The following is a 25,592-nucleotide window of genomic DNA, read 5'->3' as shown; positions in this document are numbered from 1 at the left end:
TTCAATTAAGTCGTCCGAGACCAAAGTGAGTCGTGTTCGACTAATTGTCCGAGACTTGATCCGGTCGTGTTCCTATGTGTCCGAGACCGAGATCCGTGGGTCGTATTCCTATGTGTCCGAGACCCGGGTATATGTATAGAGCCGTGTTTCATAAAGGTCCGAGGCTCAATGTTATGAACTTATTTGATGGCGGTAGAGTAACGTGGAATATTCTGGAGGAACGTGGAATATTTTTGGTGTAACGTGGAATATTCCGGAGTGACGTGGAATATTTCTGGAGTAACGTGGAATATTCTGAAGTGACGTGGAATATTCTGGAGTGACGTGGAATATTTCTGGAGTAACGTAGAAATTTTCGGAGTAATGTGGATATTTATATTATGGCATGATGTGTTAAAAACGTGCCCTGGAGCACGTAGAATATTTTATTGTCGGACCGAGGCGTGAAATGCCGAGAGGGGAGTATCGTGGAATATTTGAGAAGGTGTGAGAATTTTCAGAGAAAGAGTGGAATTTTCTGGAATTTAATTGGGGAATTTTTGGGTAGCGCAAGAAAGAGTTGTTGGAAATTGTTGCTCGCCTAGTTTGTGTCTGGAGGCACTAGCGACCCGATCTAGGGTTAGAGATTTTCCTACTGAGATTTTATCTCACCCCGTCGTGGGTTCGTTGTTTTTCAGACCTTTTGCCTCAAGTATGAATGACCCGCCTCAAAGGTTCGGTATTTCCCGAGGTCATGGTACCGGGAGAAGATGGGGAGGTTGTAGAGCCATCGGATGCGGGACAGCCACCCGAGCTTGACGATGATGAGTTGGAGACGAGAGATGATATAGTACCGGATAGCGAGGACGAGGCCTAGGATAGTTGGCCTCTCAGCTTTTGTAAAGTGCTGTATTTTGGTTGTGTAGCGGGCTTTGACCACGTCTCTTTTTGTTATAGGTGGTCGCGGGCTTGTACAGTGGCCCCCGAAGCCCTAGGCTGATGAGTTTGTAGCAGTTATGTATATATGTACATAAGTTTGTTTTACCGTCCCAAGTCATCGAGATGTTAATTGTTTCTGTACGGGGATTCGTTTTTGCTTCCGCATGAATTTGTTGGCCTTTGGATCCTGGAGAACTGTGCATAAGCGTGGCCAGGTGGGATGTCGACGAGCTCGCAGGGTTCGGGTCGTGACAAAGTGGGCGGAGAAAGAGGAAGTGGGCAGAGAAGTTGTTACACAAGGAGATTTGATCGGATTTGTCGGTTTGCAAAGAGATCACGCGAAAATCAGAATTGATTTTTTGGAACAAAAATATTTGAACGGATCTATTCAGTTAGGTCAGAATATTTTGCGAAACCGAAAAGATACGATCGTTACAACGATTATTTTTAGGTTTCCTGTGCCTATAAATAAGACAGCTTAGCGCACGTTCAAGGAAGGAAGGCCGCACAATTTTTTCGCACAGCCACGTTGAGAGTTTTTCGGGGATGGAGTGTGCAGAAAAGTCAAAAGGGGGAAGCCTTCGTTCAGTTAAAAAAAAAAGGGACTTGACAATAGTATAGCGCAGAGAGTGGGAGGCGGCCATTCTTGGAGAAAAAGTGAGCAGTGGAAAGGTGAGAAATAAAAAAAGTACGAGAGGAGAGGAGGATGTCCACGGAAAGTCAAAAAAAAGAAAGTGATCCAATTCTCTGACATCTCCACCACGTCCAAGCTACGTAGATCAATGCCTCCGCGACGTGGGAGAGTTCTTTTTTCGTAGATTTTCCAACGTGGCCCCGGATCGCGTCACTGTCCTTGTCCTTGCATCTCCAGCCGCCTCCTCCGCACACGACGTGACCTCATCATCCGGTGTTGTTCTCCATCGTCCAGCAACCTCCTCTTCGGCGCTACTGATCCAGCACTAATCTCTTAAAGTTTAGACTCAATTCGAGCCTGAACGGTGGCTGTTTTGGGACGCGAATCTGTCAAAGGTGTGCTGCTGGGAGTTTGCTAAAAAAAAGGTGAGTTTTCTTGATTTTTAATCACTGATCTATATTTGTTTAGCTGATAGCATGTGTATACGTGCATGATCTTGATTGAAGGAATGTTGATTGGGGATAAAAAATCAGAGAAGTTCGTTTTCATGCTCAAAACCGGAAATTAATGAATGATTCACCGTTGAAAGTTCAGACCTCCTCTTTGGACGAGTTCGTTTTAACCATGGAGTTGCTTGAATAATTTTTGAGAATTGATGTGGAAAACCATTTTCTCAAAAAGCTAAATTATTCGGCGGTTTTAAATGGTTCACTTAAAAAGACAAGGTCTGACTTACTTTTGGTAAACTAAAATTGGAATTTTTGGCACACATGCAACCTACTTGGCCGAATCATGTCGTGGATAATAACCATGAAAATTGGACTAGATGAAAAGAAATCAAAGTTTGTGAGCATGATGAGGCCAAAATTTGACATGCGGATGGGATTCGTTGCAATAATTATCTCTTGATATACTGTGTTCATCCAATCGTTTGTTTGATATTGTCTCGAATATTGCATATTCACTTGCCTAGTCCAAAAATTTTGTGTCTTAGATGCTCATGAAGTATTTTTGTGATATTGCCTATCCTAGAAAGTTTCATGATTGCATTGCGTGAAAGTGGATATTTAAAAATAAAAAAAATTCAAGTTGATTGGGAATCTTTTCCTAATCCGCAACTTGCCACCCGAGCAAGGATTTGAATTCAACCGTTAACCGTAAGATTACGGATTAAAGATTGGATTCAGATATTTGCAAATGTTTTCAAAAATCGGTTGAGATATCCACTTTCTTGATTGATTCGATTGGCATAATATCTTTAGAATGAATATTCTCTTGCGTGATATTTAAAATTCTAAAAGATATTGCATTGCATTTTAGATAAAAATTGCATTAAAATCATGTAGATATTTGCACGTTAATCTAATTTTAGAACAAGTTAATTTAGATTTGCATTTTAGGATAGAACATGCATATTTGCATTGATTTTCATGTCTAAAATAATTTATCTTTAATATGTTAGGGATTAGGCAAACCCGAACCTTAAAATATGTAAGATAATTATCTTTAGCCATATTTTTATTTAGGGTCATTCGTTAATCCGAAAATACCAAAAAATAAAATAAAATAAGCTTGCCATGTCATTTGCATGCTAGGTTTGGAATACGTAGAATTTGCATGTTGCATGTTTCGATCTTTACGTCATGTAGTCATTTTAATTAGATCATAACATCATTTGTACATTAGTTTCATTTAATTGCATGTCATCTAGGTTAGTTAATTAAATTAATTTCATATGCATGCTTAGGATTTCCTTGCATTTAATTTAATTCATTTGCATCCTAGATTAAATTCATGCATTGCATATAAGTTAGTCTTTATCCCATTAAAAAGCAAAAACTCCAAAGTGAGAACAATTTGTCTTGGCATATGCTTTCTGCAATTACCTCGACTTCCGGATGTTCAATTAATTGATTGTGCAATTGCATGATAACCTTTGTTAGTGACTTAGGTTAAAATCAATTAATGTTGCCCGACAAAAAATTTTCATGAAATAAAATGGTACCGAAAGGGCGTTAGAGTAATCTAGCGTAATCAAGTCCCCGGACTTAGAATCTCCGGTTCGTAGAAGTAATTTAGTTCTCCCGCTAATTTACTTAGGTTTCTAATCGACCTACCAAAAATGATTAGTGGCGACTCCAATTCAAATATCTTTGCATGTTAAGTTGCGATTTGGTATGGACTTGGGAGAGTCCGAGTTAGGTTAGTTAAATAATTAACCCGATAATCCATTAGCCTAGAAACCTGATTTTTAGGTCGCGACACCGGGAATTAGTTTTTGACACCAGCTTCTTCTCTTCAACTAGTTTACCTGTAGAAAACATATTCACTGAGTAAAATTACAATCTCATGGACATGAGAATCGCTTGTCTTTGCCAGCCTACTTTAAGGGATTTGGGTCTTATGCTTCATATTGGGCACAATCGATAGAACGCCTAACAGCATCATTCATCGAAAGGAAGACATTGACATCTGCAGAGGACAACCACATCCGATTGACCAACAGATCCCTTTCGATCGATGGTGGCAATCGCCAAGTGGGCGCCGACCAGATCAGCACCCTCAATTACACCATTCTTGTCACCTTCAGGTGTGAACAATGCCTCGACCATGATAGTGATTTGTGATGCATGTTAATTTCACTTGAACAAGAGGTGTCTTTGCAGCGAATTTTGCCAGAAGGTACAGTGTTTCAAGTTCTTCAAAACAATTTCTAAAGACAAAGCTACTGCTGCTTTGGAGTTAGGACGGACAATTTCACAGGATACACCGCCAATCTAGAGACCTCACCAAAATTGAAAAATTTTGCAAGTTGAGCTCACTCTGCTTACATTTGAATTGAGCTTTACATGTTAATCATCACTATCCAATTGCAATCTACAATTAACACCAAGCATTTCCACTACCCAATTCTAGATATGCAGTTTTACCTAGCCTCACAATTTACATTGGGAAGGCTTGATATGACTCTTAGACAATTTCGCATTCTTACTCTTGGCTGTGGGAATGCCCTTGATAAGTACAACAGATGAGCCTCCGGTCCTCCGCTTCCTGGGGGACTCACAAAATTGGAGGTGGAACCTGCAAATCATCCACAAGGAAACTCAAAACAAATTCACAGGTTAAGCAGCAATAAAGCATTGCGCCAACCACTTAACGCGGCACATCAATATGTCCAATGCACTTGCCTTGTCTTTGAGGATTTATCGAGGTCATCAGCCAGCTCCTTGGAGGTGTCTGCTTTGCCATTTTCTATATTCTGTTCCTGCAAACACACTTAATAGTTAGAGCATTTGTTACCCATTGTCGTTTGCTACAACGAGTTGCTGCTCTTTCTCAGAACATATGATATCATAGGAACTCAGAGGAGAGAAGATGCTGCAGCTCAGTCACCTATTGTCGTCTAGACAAACACATTGGCCCCATCATTTCACACATATGACAAAATCTCATGCATAAATATGAAACAACGAAACAACTATGTAGTCACCATCCAAAAGGAAGAAACAAATAAAGGGAACATCAGTTTATTGTTTTCAGTTGCCAATTTAAGACTGATGAAGTTAGGAATGAAAACCTCCACAGATTGAAGAAGGGGACTGATTACTATTCTGTAGAAAGGGGGGAAAAGTATTATGACTTGTTTCTGAGTGGGCGAACATCCAGGATAAAGACGGATTACAATCCAGAATGAACCAGTGAAGTCCTGGAACAAGTTTCCTTGAACTAACTGCATCTATAATGCTCTAAATTGTTCCTAGGAATTATTGAACAGACGAACTATTTTCCAATTTAACTACATAAGCATGATATCCCCACGAAAATTTTGAGCCAAATAGTACCCTAGTACAGCTGATAAATCTAGAAGCAAAGTAGACATCCACTGTTTGATGGAACCTGAACAAACAAGCGTCAAGACAGTATCTACTATGGCAGGATTTCATTCCTAACCAACACAACCTTTCTTATCTTTTTTTTTTTTTTTTTTTGCTGGGAGAAAAATCAGCTGCATAATTTTCTTTCTTTTTTTCTTTACCAAAATAAAAAAATCATCTGCATAAGATGGAGCTATCAAACGTAACGAAAAATACTGCATCTAAGGCACTATACTTGAAGCAGGGAAAGCTTTGAGAGAGGAGCTGATTCTCTCAGCATAAGATTATAAAATCAACTCAAAGATTCTTAATTAGTTAAATCTTCATCTGCTTAATCGGAAGAACCCGTAAGAATGGAAGAGGATAGAACACAGGGTGTTACAGAAGTAGCTGGTACATGATACCACTGGCTATATTAACTGGACTAAGACCTTTCATAGATACCCATAAAAGCAGAGACCTGCATTCAGTCATGCAGTGCATTCATCAGAAGATTTAGGAAACACAAGAATGATCCTGAATATTTCTTGATCATCTAATCCCGCAAATGACCTCAACAACTCTACATGGCTTTCCACGTGTTCCACACGGTATTTCAAAAAGGTAGGCAGTTTGCGCAACGCCGCCCCAGTGGCATCCTCGTCTCCTCCGCTAAGTTCTAGGAGAAACTCCACTCTCGGAATCAACTGGCCATCCATATCAAGGTTAAGAATGGGGGGATGCCTCACAATCAACTCAACCCCACCATAGCGGCTTAAAAAATGAACGAGCCTTTCAATTCCTTCAAACGGCTTAAAACACAAAGCCTTCATCAAATTCACATTGTTGAGAACATGAACCATCTTTTCTCTAGGAATCCTGCCGTCAATCAGCAAATTAACCTTTTCCTCGAATCCGATTAAGAACCGCGGCTCTGTTGACATAAAGAACAGACGCTTGAGCTGTGCCGGGTCAACCTTTCCATCTAAATGGTCGCGCACGAAGAGTATAAAGGAATCAATTGCATCTGCTGCCAACACAGAAGTGCATTTCGCAACCAAATGGCAGAGCCCAAGGCCACTGATTCCCACAGACTTCAAAGAGGCGGCACGAGCCCGCAACGATCGGATAGATCTCAGCCTCAAATCCGGGTCCATGGTCACGAGAGATTCCGTCTCTTTTTCGTTGAGCCCGAGTTCTTGAAAGAACACATAGATCGCCCCTGAAAAGGCAAGGCTTTAACAAGGAGTTGCATGAGATAATTTGCGTTCAAGGACGTGAACTGTTTGATAACTTGTCTCTGAGAGTCACTCAACCAGTTCGAACTCGATATTAGGTGATGGGTTGACACAGCGGCATTGTTAATGATCTCTCACCTTCTCCTTTTCTTTGCTTTTTAGTTTTGCTCTCTCTTTGGTTCATTAGATGTTGCTTTGGAGCCAAATAAAGGGTCTCCTTTGTTTGATTACAACAGGGGAAGAAAGACAATCGGCTCTTTAGTTCGATTGATTTTGAGGAGACAACTTTGTGGTGAGTGGCGATGAGGACATGAACAACATGTTGATGTGGCTCTTCATCTTTAGAGATTCTAGACTGTTCAAGTATATTTCAGCATATTATGATATCATGATTTTTTTTTTTTTTGGTAAGGATTATGATATCGTGATTTTAGACTGTTCGTGTATCGAAAACACATAAGAAATCATTGCAGATGAAAAAGGTAAAATTTTTCCAATCTCAACATTTATTTATACCCAAAAGAACGAATCAGTGGATTTATTCAACAAGCGACCTCGCTCCATTCAAGTTTTCACCTGCAAGAACTAGCAAGTATCAAAGAAACAATGCAATTCCGTGAAAGCACATGATGATGCAAATAATTGCAGACATCCTTTGATTCGACAAGACCCCCAACACAGAAAAGAGTGGACATGACCTGTACATAAATTGTTCTGTAGCCTCTGGATGTTTCTCATGTTCAGGCATCTCATGTCCTATTGCCTTAGGACGGTGGCTGTTCTTTTCCAGAGCCAATGTGTGACTGACATGATGGAATTTGCGTTAGAATCTGCGTGACCAGGAGTTACCATCACCAGTCGAACTCTCTTAAGCGAACACTTGAAAAGAAATAATCTCCTAATCACTAGAATTGTACGAGGAAAATCCAGGGAGAACCGGTTTGTCTGCAGCGCAGAAAACTGTTGCAGAGTTAAGGAATAAGCAGAGATACTTCATATCTAGCACCGTAGCTTGCTCAATATAAGTTGCAAAACAAAGAGATCTTGCATAGAATTCGAACCCGTGTTTACATCATTGCGATGGAGGAAGTTCAAGATGATGGGAGAGCAATCTGTGCCACATGACCTCAAATCTTGAGGTTGTTTTGCCATGAATCTCTTCCTGCTCCTGGATCCTCTTCCATGATAATGATCAGTTTCAAATTGTTAAGACATCTCAAACAGATCTCACAGCACAACTAGTACTTGGTGGATATGATGTAAACGACTCAGGAATTACAGAGATCGTTAGCCCCCAAAGTGAGAAGTCTCATATCTATGACTGAAATTAATCTTTCTAAGGCGCTTTTATATTAATAAGTTCAGAGAGCAACCAGGATAAGATCTTTTGAGGGAAAGATCCACCTCTAATTTTCAGAAATATTTTCTTGCGTCGCGTTCTAGCGGAGAACTGATATACTTTACAAGTCGGTGTCTATCAGAGATGCCCAACTATGTCAGTAGCTTCCCTACAAGAATAATTGTTAGCAACATTTCTAATTTCTATTTCCTTCCTCTATGTCAGGATTGTCTTCCTTGCTAAGACGAAGAGTACCATACAGTCCAGAGCAGTCAAATGCTAGTCCTGCTTTTTCGGACAACTGATAAGAATCAGATGCTTCCGGGCAGAACACACAGGATGATACCAAATTGAACTAATCACCGGTTGTATCTTATCAAACTGCTACTTCTTGCGTGGACTGGGTGTGCTCCTCGTCATTTTTACAACTTATATCAGAACATTAGTCTTTCTCCATGTCACAACATAGTACATCAGTCTCGACGCAGCATCACGAAACCATGTTAGCATGCACTAGAATTTGTTCTTATTTCTTCTCCAGTGACATTTTTTTACAGGATGTAGAAATGCAATGAAGGGTTACCAAACATAGGATAATACTCAAGAAACGCAATAGAATAAGGCCAGGCACTAGAATATCGATGTCCGGACCTGACTATGATGAGTTTTCATACCTCAATGATCACTGCAATCTCACGGAGCATTTCTTAGCTTGCGATGGTTATATTCCACCATTGAAAGCAGTATGGCTACTCCATCTTGACTCTCGAGGTGTCTTGCAATTTGCCATTCCGAAGCCTGATCGAAGTCAAGTTGCTTCGGAGAAAGAACAAAGTTGCCAATGGCACCTATCATGCATAAATCCCCGCCTCTGCAGATCTCTTGATGATAATTAATCCTCAGTTTTTTTTTTTTTTTTTGGGTTGGTTAATGATGGATATGTACTTTGAGGTAATTCTAGTCATAACATTTATGGAAGTGATGTAATTTAATCAAAGAACCAACCGAAGAGAACTAAATCTCAGTTAAGTATGTGTTGTGGTATCTATTTGTGAAATAATTTCCTGATCAATTAATTAACTCACTGATTCTGGCCATTCATGGTCAATAACTAGGAAATCTATCCTGATTTAAACAAGGGGCAACAAGCTCTTGATGCCTTTGCTCATTGACAAGATTATTTACAGTGTCAGGTCACGTTTTTTGAGATTTCAGGTCTAATAACAGAAAAATGTGAGAGCAACCAAAGAAAGATTGCTACGTTTCAATGGGGATTCCTTTGTCGTCAACAGTTATACAAATACAGGGATCAGCCACGTTTCTTGTTGCTTTAACATTGAAGTGGAGAATACTCGGTCATTTCATTCAACTGGGTATCGAACAATTGCTTCAAACTTCGTGTTGGGAGCAAGCAGTAGAAGTTCGATACCTCAACCGAGCAGATCGCTAAGTGAGAGTCCAAGTCCGAACCCGTCAACATATACGGATAGACCCATCTGTACTCAAAAACTTAAGCCAATATGTTATGGGCCAACTAGGATATATTAACTCCTCAATACCACATCAATTCTTGACTTCTCTAGCACAACTCACGCGTATACATCAATACTTCATAATGGCTTCGGGAGTTTAAGGATGAAACAAATGACTTTGAATCTTCTCCTAAGTAAGTCGGAGCCAGAATCTCACCAGGAAAAAGGCAAACACCTTGAACTCATAAAGCCTAGGGGAAGACGCTCTCATGGCAGGTTCAATGCCGCTGCTGCCCAGCCATGGTGAGGGGCCAACGTCCCTTTTGGAGACCCTCCACAAACGTTACCAAACTGTTGATCCACAACTAAATAATCAGCGTTTGGTTTGACCCCCAAAAAAAAAGAATGAAAAAAATTAAGAATGACCGAATCAATCTGCATCGCAGAATTCAGATTAAGGCCGGTACGAGAGGCGATTGAGGATCTCCATTGCGCATGAGGAGTAAGATCAGCTGAAACCCCTCATCTCTGTGAGTGTTTCATCTTATATAGGTGTTCCCCCTTAATAAGTTGTCAAGTCGTGGTTGATAGATGGTGACTTTCGGTGACGATTGGCAAGGTGCAGGGACAGATGTCCATTAGTGAAGACGGTCGATACTCCGACAATATGTCGGGTTCTCCGGTGGTAAAAACGATCTAAGGATTAATGCACCCTCACCCTAAATTTTTAGTTAGTGGAGACACCGTTGTGCCTTTCCAATTAGACGAGATTTAAGTTATGTCTAATCTAAACTTGAGACCGTCAAAGTACGTTCGGCATTCCGATGGCTTGGTTTCATCAAGTTGGTCGAGTGGCTTTGACACGTGGGATCATTGATAAGTCGATCGAAACCTCCTTCATCAATTTACACAAAATAAATATCCTGTGATGGGAGGAGGAAGCACAAGGTAGATACTTTCTTCTGCGATACAGGTCGTGTTCATCCATCGCGTTATTGGGGAAGCGTCCTATCAAAACATGCCCATGTCATAATGGGTGATGGTGCCAGATTCCTCCATAAACGATGCGTTTCCATCCATCGGATAATATAGATTTCACATCTTCTCTATTGAAACCCTAATGACGGACGGGGGCAGACATGGGGATATGGCTCTTGGCCAGAATCATGAGGGAGACATGCTTCAAGAATTATCGAAGACAAAAGCAACCCCATATAGCCATTGATGTGGATTGGAGATTGGTGCGTGCAATCGGTGCAATCACTTCAAACTAGTGACATGTCTTTTCATCTCCACTTCAATTCAACTCCGGTGGATTGATACAGTGAACCAATGTTGTCATTTTAATGATCAAGATGCGTTTCTAATTTAGGGAAGTCGAAAGTAATCGCACGTTATTTTTAGGTCGGAATATGAATTCTTTCAAATATAAACTTCATGGAATTCTTTTATCTAAGACCTGCTTTTTTCCCATTTCGATAAAAGTTGTTTATCGAGTAGACAGTTGGTGTCTACTTTGTAAAGCGGACGTCTGCAATTGAAGTCACAAATCAAAATTAGCAGTTCTTGATCCCGAGAAACCATATGCCGGTAGCAGCACGTCAAGAAGCAAGATCGCGGGTTATAACTAGCTTTTTAATTGGCATTACCAAAAATCGCATATTGAGGGAGGAAAATTCTCAATGTCCATCCACTTACCCCACCGTTTTAGTCCTTGCTCTCTTACCAATTTGTTTATCTTTCGAAGGAAAATGCAAGAGAGTGAAACTACATATGAAGTACAATAACACAACAGTTACTTAGGAGCTAGAAGGAGACAAAATCTAATCACTGGCAAGCCAAACTACCTCAACACTTGCAATCAAACTGTGAAAGTTACCCTAAACATCATTGCTATCTCCAAAGGGAAAACTAGCAGAAATTGTGGGAGCACTTGATGAAGTTGATAATGTTTCTAGTTCCATCTCAACTTTGTCATCGTCAACTGGCTCATCCGGTGGGTAAATAAGCGGTTTAGGAGGCATTTGAATATTACCAATGTCTCCTTCAAGCATCTCTAAGACTTTGTTCATTGGAGGCTGATGGTCAAGTATTAATTGTATACACCAAAGTGCAACTATTATCATCTTTTTTATCACCCGCCTTTCCTCTTCAACAACTTCTTCCATGTCAACACTTTCTCCTTCATTGACTTGGTCGTACACCCATAGCGGAAAATAAATTTGGCTTGAGCGTTCCGCATTTGCATTTATATTCTTCCTTCGGCCTGCCATTTCCATGAGCATCATCCCGAAGCTATAGACATCCGCTTTATAAGATACACCACCGATGTTTTTGTAGAACAACTCAGGCGCCATATATCCCAAGGTTCCTCTTGCAGCAATCATTAAGACTATGCTGTGATCAACGGGATAAAGTTTTGCGAGTCCAAAATCAGAAACTTTCGGAGTGAAATTCTTGTCTAAAAGAATGTTGTGAGGTTTGATATCAAAGTGTAGTATTTGCATGTCACACCCCCGATGTAAATATTCAATCCCCTTCGCCACTCCAAGAGGGATCTCATTTATTTTCTTGCAATCAAGAAACTTATCACCTTCCTTAGTGAAAATGTGCTTATCCAAAGATCCATTTGACATGAAATCATACACGAGAGCTTGTTTCGAGCCTTCAAAGAAAAAACCGATGAGTTTCACGACATTAACATGGTGGATTCTTCCAATAGTAGCCACTTCATTGATAAAATCTTGGCCATGGGCCTTGGATTGCTTCAAAATCTTGATGGCTACTTGGTTGCCGCTTCTAAGCGTTCCTTTGCATACATAACCATAACCCCCTTCACCCAGCTTGTGTTTAAAATTTGCGGTGATCTTCTTGATATTCGAGTATGAGTACCTTAACAGCAAAAAGTTGTTATGAGCTTGCAAAAATTCTTCGATGTTCTTGTTCATTGCCAAGTGCCTTCTTCTGAACTTGTAGATTAGAAATACGGCGACTAATGGTGCCCCGATTACAAATTTCGCTACCCAAAAAAGCACTGAAGAAAATTTGATAGGTCAGCATAAGTTTTTCTTTTGATAATTATTGGAAGAATGAGATAATTGCGGCTTACCTAATAGTATTATAAAATCCCAAGTAGTCCAAAAAGCAATATCATCTAGAACACCTGCGGAAGGAATCAATGATGTGAAAAGAAGTTTGGAAAGCAAAAGTCACGATGAAACAGAGTAGTAGCAGGCTCCTTTGTACAAGTTCAATTTTGTCCAAAAGAAAATGAGAAGTGGAATGCTTGGATGTGCAAATGAATGGAATACTAAGCTTCGTTTTTCACGTGGATGATAGACAATACAAGAAACTCCTTTGGCTGTGTTAGCGGTCAACAAATCTTGAGAAACAGTGCTTTTCATTTGTAACTAAATATGTTGTTCCTCCTATCGATACATGAGTACAATTTTTTAAGGATCGTTAACGAGTGTCTCCTAGATTATTAGTCAAGTTACTAGTTAAAGAACTAATTAAGAAAATAAAAAATGAAAAAAAAAGTCTATGCCAACAAAAAACTAGTCATGTGGTTGGTCGCAAATCCTTTTTTTTTCTTTTCTGCTACAGAATAAGAGTACTTGGATTCGCAGAAGCAAGCAGTACTTACCGCCCCAGTAGTACTTGTATCCGCAAACCTGACCTCCGTTGATGCTACTCATAGAAAATCTAAAGGAAAAAAAGATTTTGCGGAGATGAAAGTAGCTATAGAAATCAAAGTAGCAAAAAAAAGTGTTCTTCCAATTAACGTAGCTGAAAACAAATCCATCGGTCATGATGCTATGGATTAGCTCGTAGTTGTAGGAGCTACTGTTAATGCGTTGTCCAACCGCAAAATGATCTGTCCATGTCCACCTGCTCATGTTGCAAAAATCTGTAACATCCGATGCTTTTGGATTGAGCAAAGCATACAAGTTCCAATTCGATGATGTGTTGGATCTGGATGAGTAAGAACCCTCGATGCATGGACCAGTAGCGATGTAGAATGGAGAACTAACTGGCTTTGAACAGTTCATAATGACCAGTGTACTTCCATTATTGTCAACGCTATTGAACCCATAGCCCAGCAATGAATTACGGGGGAGAGACAAGCAGTTATCCTTTTGCAGCCCATCGTCGACCAACCTAATTCGGCGAGCGGTATAGTCGATAGACTGCACGTAGAATCGGCTATCAGAAAAGTACCAAACAATGAGATTATCTTCACAAGTCAAGTCGAATCCACCGGTACCCCCCATCTGTTTGGGTTGCTTTTCAGTCGAAACGAGTGGCTTATATTGTGAATGTCACCACAGGATGAAGCGCTCCGTCGATTACTCGGCTCGACACTGGTAGTCATTGCTAGAAATAAAGCAAAAGCGAGCAGAAATGCTTGATAGATATCCATGGAGCTGAGAGCATTAATCATGCCACTGTTTGTCTTCGAGCAAAGAGAAATTGGTAAAGAATTGGTTGTAGCGTGACCACTTTATTTTATTGAAAATTGAGCAAAACCAAGAGTTTCAAAGTAAGAAAATAGGAAAAATGAGCAGATTTGATTTTTGAAAGCTCACGAGAATTCTGCTTTCTCGCCTTTAGATTTAATTAGTTACAAGACATTTTGTCGTGCCTTAGGTAGCCCTTGCTTTTGAGCTAAAACAAGGATGTAACATTGATACAATTATAATTAGTGCGTCCTCCACGAGACTCGACACTCGTTAAGAATGTTGACAATAGCAGCTATAATTTACGTACTTAATACTTGCTGTAACTTAATCAAACGAGATTTTTCCTCTCTCAATCTGAAACGATAAGTAATAATTCCCAGAAACTTTCTAACATTGTCCACAGACGTTGGAGTCAAATATACATCACCCGCGTTTAATGACCTCCATATACAGCGCGCGCATCTTGGAAGTTTACACCCACTGAAAATCCAAAAGTCAACAAACAAATCCATCTCTCTCCCCATCACTTCCTTCTGATACACAATCTTCCTTCTTCGTCTACTTGTTCTCCTCCATCTTCTTTCTTCGCCCCACGAATCACGGCCATAGGAAAATTGGTATCTAGTTTTGAGGAGCAAGACAAGAATAAAATCTAGCTTGCCTTGAAACTTCTTACTGCATGTCCATGTCACGACATAGTACTTCAGTTTTGACCCGGTACCATGAATCCATTTCATGATCGCTGCAATCTTGCAGATATATGATTTCTTACCTTGCCATGGTTATATTCCGCCATCAAACCAGTATGGCTACCTCATTTTAAGCCGTCTTGCAATTCGTCATTCCAAAGCCTAACTTGCGTCAAGTCACGTAGGAGAAAGAATGAAGTCACCGATGGCATCTATTAATAGTATGAGCAGATGCCGCGCCTTTGCAGATGTTTTTGAGAATAATTGATCCTCGGTCTTGTTGATGATGAATATGTCCTTTCAGGTGATAATTGGCATTGTGCATGGACAAATGTCCAAAATTGAAAGCACTTGACACTTCAACAATGTGTAGTGATTTCCAGTGATCTTACAATCTGTAGTGATAAAATTAATCTGAGGATCAATGCACGGCAGATCATTTAATTAGTGGAGGCACCATTGTGGCTGCCAATTAGACTAGATTTCAATGATGTCTAATCTAGGTTTAGTACCGTCAAGTACGTTCAGCTTCTCGATGGCTTGATCATCAAGTTGGTCTCGTTGCTTTAACACGTGGGATCCTGAGGACACGACCGTTCGTTGTGGGCATTATAAGTACGTGACCCTAGCAGCACACCAAGAAAGACCAAAGATAACATGCAAGGTACACTGGTGTGAAATTGAGTCGAAAAATCATGTCCATCTCAACTTGGGAGCAATTGAAATTTGGGGCTTGATATGTGGTGGAGGATCCACAAGGATGGAATGCGTATTTAATGGTGGTGAAAGAGAAAGATTTTGAATACGAAGACTTGGGGCCATCTATTGAAAATCCCGTGTCAATCAATAAAGTAAAAATCAATCAAGTCGAGAATGTTACAAGAATAGCAAGTAGAACCCAGCATCATCACCGTCTATTTCTAGAAAGAAAACATCACAATTGACAACCCATTTATTTAGCCGTGTGACTTTGCTTCAAATTTTTGGAGAATTATTTTTAGATAGGTAAGTTGCTCCACATTTTGCAGAGATACTTATGGTGTTAATTCTTCTTTTCAAAGATAACATGAAAGCTGTTTTAAGAATCGACACAAACTTTGAAGCGAATTGAATCCATGTAAATTAAAATTTGATGGACTTTGATAGTTAAGGATTGCATAAATTTGATTCGAAGTGAAAAGGAAATGTTTAGGAAATTTAAAGAATTTTCAACTCGATTCTTATAGCGCGTTAGGTTGAAGGGGAGTGAAACTTGTGATGAAATATGGAGTCAAAAAGATTTTCTACTCAAGAATTTTGAACGAAGTAACACCGTATAAGGTAAGAAAAGATTGTGTCATCAGTTTGCACCCTTGCAATTTACATGTTTCCCATTGAAGACAACGTCTTGCAATTTACCTTAAGAAAACTGACATGGATCAGAATAGAATTTTTTTTTTTTCTGAAAAAAGAAGTTTGAGCATGAAATTCAATATGGGATTACATTCTATGTAATGGAGATTTGTGACTTTTTTTTTGCCTCCTCCCCCTTCCCTCCGTGGCTGATGTCGGTCACATAAGCTAGGTTTATGAAGTTTTATTAAAGTGCTCCGAAATTCTACAACCCCATCAATTAAAAACGCTACAGTCGACAAATAAATATTAAGAGGAAATTTTAATTTTTCGATCTATTACTTGTCAACAATTTCATACTGATTTTAAAACGGAATATGTGTTCTTCCAAATATAAACTTCATTGAATATTTCATCTAAGACCTTGTCCATTTTGATAAAAGTTGTTTCTCTAAAGAGATGATGTCTGCTTCACAAGACAAAATCAGCAATTCTTGATATAGAGAAACCATAAGCCGACAGTAGCACTGTCGTCGACCACAAAAAAAAAAAAAAAGTAGCAAGATCGTGGGACTTTACCCTAAATCACGTAATGAGGGAGGAAAAGTTTCTCAATGCCATCACCTTCCCCCACCATTTTGGTCCTTGCTCTCTTACCAATTTGTTCATTCTCTGGGAGGAGGATGCTAAGAGTAAAACTGTATGAAATCAAAAAACATTACAGTAACCTAAGAGCTAGAAGAGGACTAAACTAGCTCAAGTCCCCCCCTAGATAATACTAGATTGTGCGGATATATAACAAATACACAATACTTTTCCAATCAAATTGTGCATGGTTCTCTAAACATCACCTGTATCACCAAAAGGAAAACTAGTGGAAATTATCGAAACACTTGATGAAGTTGAGAATGTCTCTAGTTCCATCTCAGATTTGTCACTGTTATCTGGCACATCCGGTGGGTAAAAAAGTGGCTTTGGAGGCATTTGAAGTTTACCAATATCTCCTTCAAGCATTTCCAAGACTTTGCTCATTGGAGGCCGGTGGTTGGGATTCAATTGTATACACCAAAGTGCAACTATTATCATCTTTTTTATCACCTTCCTTTCGTCTTCTATAACATCTTCCATTTCGAAACTTTTTCCTTCACCGACTTGGTCGTACACCCATGATGGAAAATAAATTTGGCTGGAGTGTTCCGCATTTGCATTTATATTCTTCCTTCTCCCTGCCATTTCCATGAGCAATGTCACGACCCGAACCCTACGAGCTCGTCGACATCCCACCTGGCCACGCTTATGTACAGTTCTCCAGGATCCATAGGCCAACAAATTCATGCGGAAGCAAAAACAAATCCCCGTACAGAAACAATTAACATCACAATGACTTGGGACGGTAAAAACAAACTTATATACATATCCACACGTTCTGTACAATTTTCCAAACCTACGGCTTCGGAGGCCACTGTACAATCCTATGACCACTAGAACAAAAAAGATTACGTGATCGAAGCCTACTATACATCCAAAATAAAACAGCCAGCAAAAGCCAAGAGGCCAACTACCCTAGGCCTCGTCCTCGCTATCCGGTACTATATCATCTCTCGTCTCCAACTCATCCTCGTCAAGCTCAGGTGGCTGTTCCGCATCCGATGGCTCTACAACCTCCCCATCTTCTCCCGGTACCATGACCTCGGGGAATATCGAACCTTTGAGGCGGGTCATTCATACTTGAGGCAAAAGGTCTGAAAAACAACGAACCCACGACGGGGTGAGATAAAATCTCAGTAGGAAATCTCTAACCCTATATCAGGTCGCTAGTGCCTCCAAACACAAACTAGGCGAGCAACAATTTCCAACAACTCTTTCTTGCGCTACCCAAAAATTCCCCAATTAAATTCCAGAAAATTCCACTCTTTCTCTGAAAATTCTCACACCTTCTCAAATATTCTACGTTACTCCCCTCTCGGCGTTTCACGCCTCAGCCCGACAATAAAATATTCTACGTGCTCCAGGGCACGTTTTTAACACATCAGGCCATAATATAAATATCCACATTACTCCGAAAATTTCTACGTTACTCCAGAAATATTCCACGTCACTCCAGAATATTCCACGTCACTTCAGAATATTCCACGTTACTCCAGAAATATTCCACGTCACTCCAGAATATTCCATGTTACTCCAAAAATATTCCACGTTCCTCCAGAATATTCCACGTTACTCCACCGCCATCAAATAAGTTCATAACATTGAGCCTCGGACCTTTATGGAACACGGCTCTATACATATACCCGGGTCTCAGACACATAGGAATACGACCCACGGATCTCGGTCTCGGACACATATGAACACGACCGGATCAAGTCTCGGACAATTAGTCGAACACGACTCACTTTGGTCTCGGACGACTTAATTGAACACGACTTTCTTACTTTCTCGGTCTCGGACAATCAGACGAATACGGCTCACTTTGGCCTCAGACGACTTGATTGAATACGACCATCACATTTCCTCGGTCTCGGACAATCAGACGAATACGGCTCACTTTGGCCTCAGACGACTTGATTGAATACGACCATCACATTTCCTCGGTCTCGGACAATCAGACGAATACGGCTCACTTTGGCCTCAGACGACTTGATTGAATACGACCCTCATATTTTCTCAGAATAGATCGGGATCACGTGATTCACTCACGTTAGAGAATTAATAATTCGGGATCACCCGATTAATTCACACTAATCCAAATATTAATCCAGACTACCCGATCGGTTAATACTACCATAGTATCCAATCCACGTCATGCGACCATATTACGCTAACGTAGTAATTTATAAATCACGCGCCATTAAAATTATACTAACGTGGAAATTTATCACGGCCGAACAATAATAATTTTCTAACATATAATTAATTCACGACCATAGTACTATACTATAACAATGTCACATTTAATTAGCACCGTGGCATAACGACTTTATGTCACATAAAAGTAACTCTAGTTAATATATTAACTAACCATGGTTCAAAAATTAACTAGAGTTAAATACTAACCTAACCATGATTAAACTATAGCATAAAGTAACTCTAGTTAGGGCATAAAGTAACTAGGGTTGGTAGGGTAACCATGGTCAAACTTTGACCAAACAAATATCCTCTTGCAATTACTATTCATTGCAAGAACAAGCATATCTCACCTCCATTTCTGCAATTTTCGTCCAGCCCCTCCACAAGCCCAAATCCAACACTTTTCTTCATCAAAAATTCACAATTTCATGGTCTTTTAGCAACCTAACCACCTAATTTAGGTTTAGAAACAATCCTACCTCAAAAACTCGCAAAAAACCTCCGTTGAACGGTTGAGGAAAAGCTTGAACCAATCGGCGATTCCGGCGATCCTTGCACGGCCGGCGACTCGGCGACGATCTAGCGACTCCAAGCGCTCCAAAGCGACACCAAAGAAGGCTTGAAGAATTTTCGGCAATGGAGGGTGAGAGAGAGGGCGTTCGGCCAAGTGAGGGAGAGGGAGAGTGAGGTAGAGAGAAAGTGAGCTAGAGAGAGAGAGAGAGTTCTTGGATAATGAAGAAGAAGAGGACAATATAATAATTAATAGAGGTTAATAATAATTAATTATGCCCACAAAATCAAGAGAAAAAAAAAATAAAATAATTATCTCCCCTCATTGACTAGTCAATCTCGGCCAAAAGGGGAAATGGCCAAAATACCCTTCGTTCCAAGTGAAAAATAGGGTATTTTTCGAGGGCAAATGGGTCCTTTCCCATACCCAGTCCAAATCTACTTTTCCCGAACCTCCTTGGGGCGAACCGCGAAGGAATTTCACACAGGATGAGGAAACGTCCAAAATTTTTATTTATTGAAACCCCTGAAGGTCCGACGTCAAATTCCCAAGCTCGATTCGTGACCAATCTCGATCAATAGAATTTTCAGCGTATCTCAAACTAACGGGCGGCTTTTAGGAGTTACGCGTATCGACCCGTGATTAAAATCACGTTTAAGAATTACTCGAGCCATGGCGACCTTGGTTGTCATTCAATTGCGAGGATCAATCACTAGTCCCGATGGACACGATCGTTAGAAAATAATTTAGGGACGTTCGGAACCCATACGAGGTCAAACGGAATCACCCGTGATCCAAGCGTAGGGTATTATCCAAATCGTTCCTTAATCATTCTAGGATCGGCCTATATTGGTCCAGAATATTCCCTCGACAATTTTCATGGCCAAAGAGTCAATCCAGGATCAAGTTCTTAGGTCCACGTACTTGATTTTCCTAGCTAGCCATTCCCATTTGGTTAGTCTGCTCGAGAGGGATCAACTCCGAGTGAGATTAGACTGAAATACATCAATGAGATATTTCATTCATTTATAGCTTCAAAAGTGGGTCGGAATTCAGGATGTCACAAGCAACATCCCGAAGCTATAGACGTCCGCTTTGTAAGATACACCACCGATGTTCTTATAGAACAACTCGGGTGCCATATATCCCAATGTCCCTCTTGCGGCAGTCAATGAGACTATACTATGATCAATGGGATAGAGTTTCGCAAGTCCAAAGTCAGAAACTTTCGGAGTGAAATTCTTGTCTAAAAGAATATTGTGAGGCTTGATATCAAAGTGTAGTATTTGCATGTCACAACCCCGATGTAAGTATTCAATCCCCCTGGCCACCCCAAGAGAGATCTCATATAGTTTCATGTAATGAAGATCACCTTCCTTAGCAAAAATGTGCTTATCCAAAGATCCATTTGACATGAAATCATACACGAGAGCTTGTTTCGATCCTTCAAAGCAAAATCCGATGAGTTGCACGACATTAACATGGTGAATTCTTCTAATAGTAGCCACTTCATTGATAAAATCTTGGCCATGGGCCTTGGACTGCTTCAAAATCTTGATGGCCACTTCGTTGCCGCTTCTGAGCTTTCCTTTGTACACAGAGCCATATCCCCCCTCACCTAGTTTGTGCTTAAAATTTCTGGTGATCTTCTTAATATTCGAGTAAGAGTACCTTATGGGCAAAAAGTTGTTATGAGCTTGCAAAAATTCTTCGACGTTCTTGTCCATTGCTAAGTGCCTTCTTCTGTATGTGTAGATTAGAAATATCACGACAACTGGCATCCCGATTACAAACTTCACTGCACAGAAAAGCACTAAAGAAAAGTTTGATAGGTCAGAATAAGTTTTTCTTTTCATAATTATTGTAAGAACAAGATAATTGCGGCTTACCTAATGGTATTGTAAAATCCCAAGCAATCCAAAATGCAATATCGTCGAGGACGCCTGTGGAAGGAGCGAATGGTGTGAAAAGGAACTGAAGTAAAAGAAGTTTGGAAAGCAATAGTCACCAAGGAAACAGAGTAGCAGCAAGCTACTCTGTGCAAGTTGAATCTTGTCCAAAACAATATGAGAAGGTGTGATGCGTGCATTTACAAATATATGAAAATAACAATCCTCGTGTTTTTACGTAGATGATAGACGATACAAGAAACTCCTTTGGCTTTGTTAGCGGTCGACAAATCTAGAGAAACATTGCTTTTCGTTTTTAGGCTCCGTTTGTTTCATGGAAAATATAGTATTTTTGGAAAATATTTTCCAGAAAGCCATTGTCCAAGAAAATGACAAAATTTTCTGTAGTATGGCTAAAGTCTGAAAATGCTCTGAAAAACGATTTCTACCGTGTGGCATGACGATAATTTTTCCAGAAAAAAATTATCAAATAATTAGTATTTTTAATTATTTTACTTTTTAGTAACTTCTTTTGAAAAAATTTCCCTTTTTCTCTTCTTTCTTCTGTAAGATCGTCGGCTTCTTCCTTCTGCTGTAATTTCTTCATCAACCAATTGCTGGCCACGGCGACCGGCCACAATCAAGCTGAACCTCGCCCCGGCGTGCCCGAGGCGGCAAGCTCAGGCCAAGCCTCGCCGGCCTTGAGCAAGGCTTCGAATCGCCAGATCCGGCGAGGCTCACCCTGAGCTCACCAGCCTTGGGCAAGGCCAAATCTCGCATCGCCGGCCTCGCCAGATCCGGCGAGACAAGGCTTCGCTAGACGCCGACTTGCAAGGCCACGAGCTCCAGATCTGATGAGTTCGCTGCAACTCGTGAGGTCTTCATCTCTCCGTGACTCACCGAGGAGGTAGATGAAAGAGGCGATGAGGGAGACATGGCAGCGATAGGCAGCAGCGGCTCCATTGGTTGCGTGAAGAAGACGACGAAAAAGGAGGGGCCCAGAAAGCATAAGGCCGCGTGAAGAGGGAAATGGATGAGACAGAAGTGAGGGAAGAGGGCACAAGTTTGATAGGAAGAAATTGGAAAATGATTTCCTTCCTTTCACCGATGGAAATCATTTTCCATGGGTTTAGAAAGAACTTTTTCATTGACCAGAAAACATTTTCTTTGACCATGTATTTTCTGCCCCCAAAACATTGGAAATTGGGAAAATTATTTTTCAAGAAAACCTTTTCTGTGAAACAAACGCAGCCGTAATAGATAATTGTTTTCCTCCTATTGATACGTGACAACAACAAAGCAGAGTACTTGAATTCGCACAAGAAAGGAGTACTTACCGCCATAGTAGTGCATGGATCCGCAAACCTGACCGCCGGAATCGCTCATTGATAAGCGACTGGAATAAAAGTTGTTATAGAAATGAAAGTAGCCATACAAATTGAAGTAGCAGAAGAAAGTTTTCTTCGCTGTAGATCCACGACCGTAGCTCACAACAAATCCATCGGCCATGATGCTATGGATTTGCTCGTAGTTGTAGGAGCTACTGTTAATGCGTTGTCCAACCGGAAAATAATCTACCCATGTCCACCTGCTAATGTTGCAAAAGTCCCTAACATCCGATGCTTTTGGATTGAGCAAAGCGTACAAGTTCCAATTCGATGACGTGTTGGAAGACCCCTCGATGCATGGACCTGTAGCGATATAGAATGGAGAACTAACCGGCTTTGAACAGTTCATAATAACCAATGTATTTTGACTATAGGCGCTGCTCTGGAGCTTATAGCCCAACACAGAATTACGGGGAAGAGATGAGCAGTCATCCTTTTGCAACCCGTCGTCGACAAACCTGATTTCGCTAGCAGTATAGTTGATAGACTGCACATAGTATCGGCCATCAAGGATGTATTGAACGGTGTGATTATCTTCACAAGTCAAATCCAACATATTGGCACCCAATCCTTTTGAGTTACTCTTCAGTCGAAATGGGTAGCTTATATTGTGAATGTCACCACAGGATGAAGCGTTCCGTCGATGATTCGGCTCGACACTGGTAGGCCTCGATAGAAATAGAACAAAAGCGAGTAGAACCACTTGACAGATATTCATGGAGCCGAGAGCATCAATCATGCCTCTGTTTGTCTTTGGGCAAAGAGAAATTGGTAGAGAATTGCTTGGTGGGTGTGGAGGCGGCGCAATATAAAAAGATTGAAAAGAGATTGGATGATCCTTGTTTGATTGGAGACTTGGGAGTCGCCTGGTCTTATAGAGAAAGCCCGAAGTCAGTCAAAGTCAAGAAATTAAAAATACGGGGGATATCTGAAGGGACGCATACTGTTAGAATTATTGAAGAAAAAAAGCAAGCCAAATCGCCATTAACGTGGATCGGAGATTTTTTCGGGAATTTTTGGTCGAGAGGGGGATCGGAGATTAGTGAGTGCAATTGGTACAATTACCTCAAACCAGTGACATTACTCTGTTCATTTCCACTTCTAATTAACTCTAATCGATTGACATGGTGAACCAACTTTGTTTCGAAATTGATTAGCGGTGTGAGGTTGATCGAGTTACTAAAGCTGTGTTTGTTTGAGTGGAAGTATTTTTCGGGAACTAGTTCTCCTAACTTTCATCTGTTGCCAAAAAAAGCTTAGTTAATGGAAAATGCTTTCCAGTCAATGGAAGATTCATGCATAAAATTAGAAAAGTATTCTTAAATTTAAAGAGGTGAAAACACCTTTTGGAATTGTTTCTCTCGAATTTTTTAAATTTTGACATTATATATTTTATTTTATTTTCATTTTCTCTCTTTTCTTTTTTCCTTCTCCCTCCGCCAGCAATTAGACCTCAATGATGGCCACAGATACGAGCCGGCGAGCTGGAGGCTCGCCGGTGGCCACCGACGGCTAGTCGCTACGTAGGAAGAAGGAAAAAGAAAGAAAATAAATAAATAAAGTAATAAAAAAAATCTAAGAAATTGAATTCCTTTTTTATTTGCTTGAGATAAAATAAGGAGATTGAAATTATTCTTCAAATGAGATCCAAACACCAGAAAAATATTCCCAATCACACACATATCACCAAAGAAAAGGAAATTAATTTTTTCCTAAGAAATTATTTTTCGAAAAGTATTTTTCTTTAACATAAAGTTTTCCTCCAATCAACGTAGCCTAAATTAAGGAGATTGGTTGTAGCGTGACTACTTCATTTTATTGAAAATTGAGCAAAACAAAGAGTTTCAAAGTAAGAAAGCAGGAAGAATGGGCAGATTTGATTTTTGAAAGCTCATGAGAATCATGCTTTCCCGCTTTTAGATTTAATTAGTTATAAGACATTTTGTCGTGTCTTAGGTAGCCCTTGCTAAGACGAGGATTCAACATTGATACAATTATAATTAGTACGTCCTCCACGAGACTCAACACTCGTGAAGTATGTTGACAATAGCGACTATAATTTACATACTTAATACTTGCTGCAACTTAATCAAATGAGATTTTGCCTCTCTCATTCTCGCACGATAATTAACAATTCCCACAAACTTTCTAAACCTCCATATACAACGCGCGCATCTTGGAAGTTTAGACCCGTTGAAAATTCAAAAGTTTCTTCCAATCTCTTGCCGTGCGGTGATGGTTGGTTCCACGTCCCATCAAAGTCAACAAACAAATCCATCTCTCTCCCCATCTTCTTTCTTCGCCCCACGAGTCACGGCCATGAACCGGTGTCTGGTTTTGCCTTGAAACTTCTTCTCCATGTCCATGTCACGACATAGTACTTCAGTTTTGACCCAGTACCATGAATCCATTTCATGATCGCTGCAATCTTGCAGATATATGATTTCTTACCTTGCCATGGATCCGCCATCAAAGCAATATGGCTACCTCATTTTAAGCTGTCTTGCAATTCGTCATTCCAAAGCCTAACTTGCGTCAAGTCACGTAGGAGAAAGAATGAAGTCGCCGATGGCATCTATTAATATTATGAGCAGATGCCGCGCCTTTGCAGATCTCTTTGAGAATAATTGTTCCTTGGTCTTGTTGATGATGAATATGTCCTTTTAGGTGATAACTGGCATTGTGCATGGACAAATGTCCAAAACTAAAAGCACTTGACACTCCAACAATGTGAAGTGATCTCCAGTGATCTTACGATCTCTAGTAATAAAATTAATCCAAGGATCAACGCATGTCGGATCATTTAGTTAGTGGAGACACCATTGTGGCAGCCAATTAGACGAGATTTAAGTGATGTCTAATCTAGGTTTAGTACCGTCAAGTACTGTAACAGCCTGGGCCCCATGCGCTTTCGCTGCGCCACTTTGCAAGATATTGTCCGCTTTGGACACACAGTCCTCATGGTTTTGTTCCTCCGAGTGTTGTCCATATAACGCCCGGAAAACGCGTCTTGCAAGT

General features: G+C 40.4%; 2 protein-coding genes across 2 annotated transcripts in view; both read right to left on the bottom strand.

The window, feature by feature from the left end:
- LOC115731842 (rust resistance kinase Lr10-like) overlaps positions 1 to 13,132 on the bottom strand; it is a 65,953-nt gene extending 52,821 nt beyond the window's left edge. Inside the window, exons 1-2 of the mRNA XM_048281828.1 lie at positions 13,102 to 13,132; positions 12,565 to 12,618 (exon numbers count right to left, since the gene is read on the bottom strand). The gene's annotated coding sequence lies outside the window, so the exon portion shown is untranslated. The remainder of the gene's footprint in view (positions 1 to 12,564; positions 12,619 to 13,101) is intronic.
- Positions 11,317 to 23,467, bottom strand: LOC115754289 (rust resistance kinase Lr10-like). The gene is made up of 4 exons (XM_048281988.1): positions 22,524 to 23,467; positions 21,187 to 21,240; positions 20,686 to 21,110; positions 11,317 to 12,064 (listed from the first exon to the last, which is right to left on the bottom strand). The coding sequence occupies exons 1-4, from the start codon at positions 23,311 to 23,313 to the stop codon at positions 11,336 to 11,338; spliced, it is 1,998 nt and encodes a 665-aa protein (XP_048137945.1). The 5' UTR covers positions 23,314 to 23,467; the 3' UTR covers positions 11,317 to 11,335.
- Between the last annotated feature and the right edge of the window lie 2,125 nt (positions 23,468 to 25,592).

Source organism: Rhodamnia argentea, chromosome 7, assembly GCF_020921035.1.
Source record: "Rhodamnia argentea isolate NSW1041297 chromosome 7, ASM2092103v1, whole genome shotgun sequence".
In the NCBI taxonomy this organism is placed as follows: Eukaryota; Viridiplantae; Streptophyta; class Magnoliopsida; order Myrtales; family Myrtaceae; genus Rhodamnia; species Rhodamnia argentea.
The sequence above is the reverse complement of the archived record's forward strand: the minus strand, read 5'-3'. Positions and strand labels throughout refer to the sequence as shown.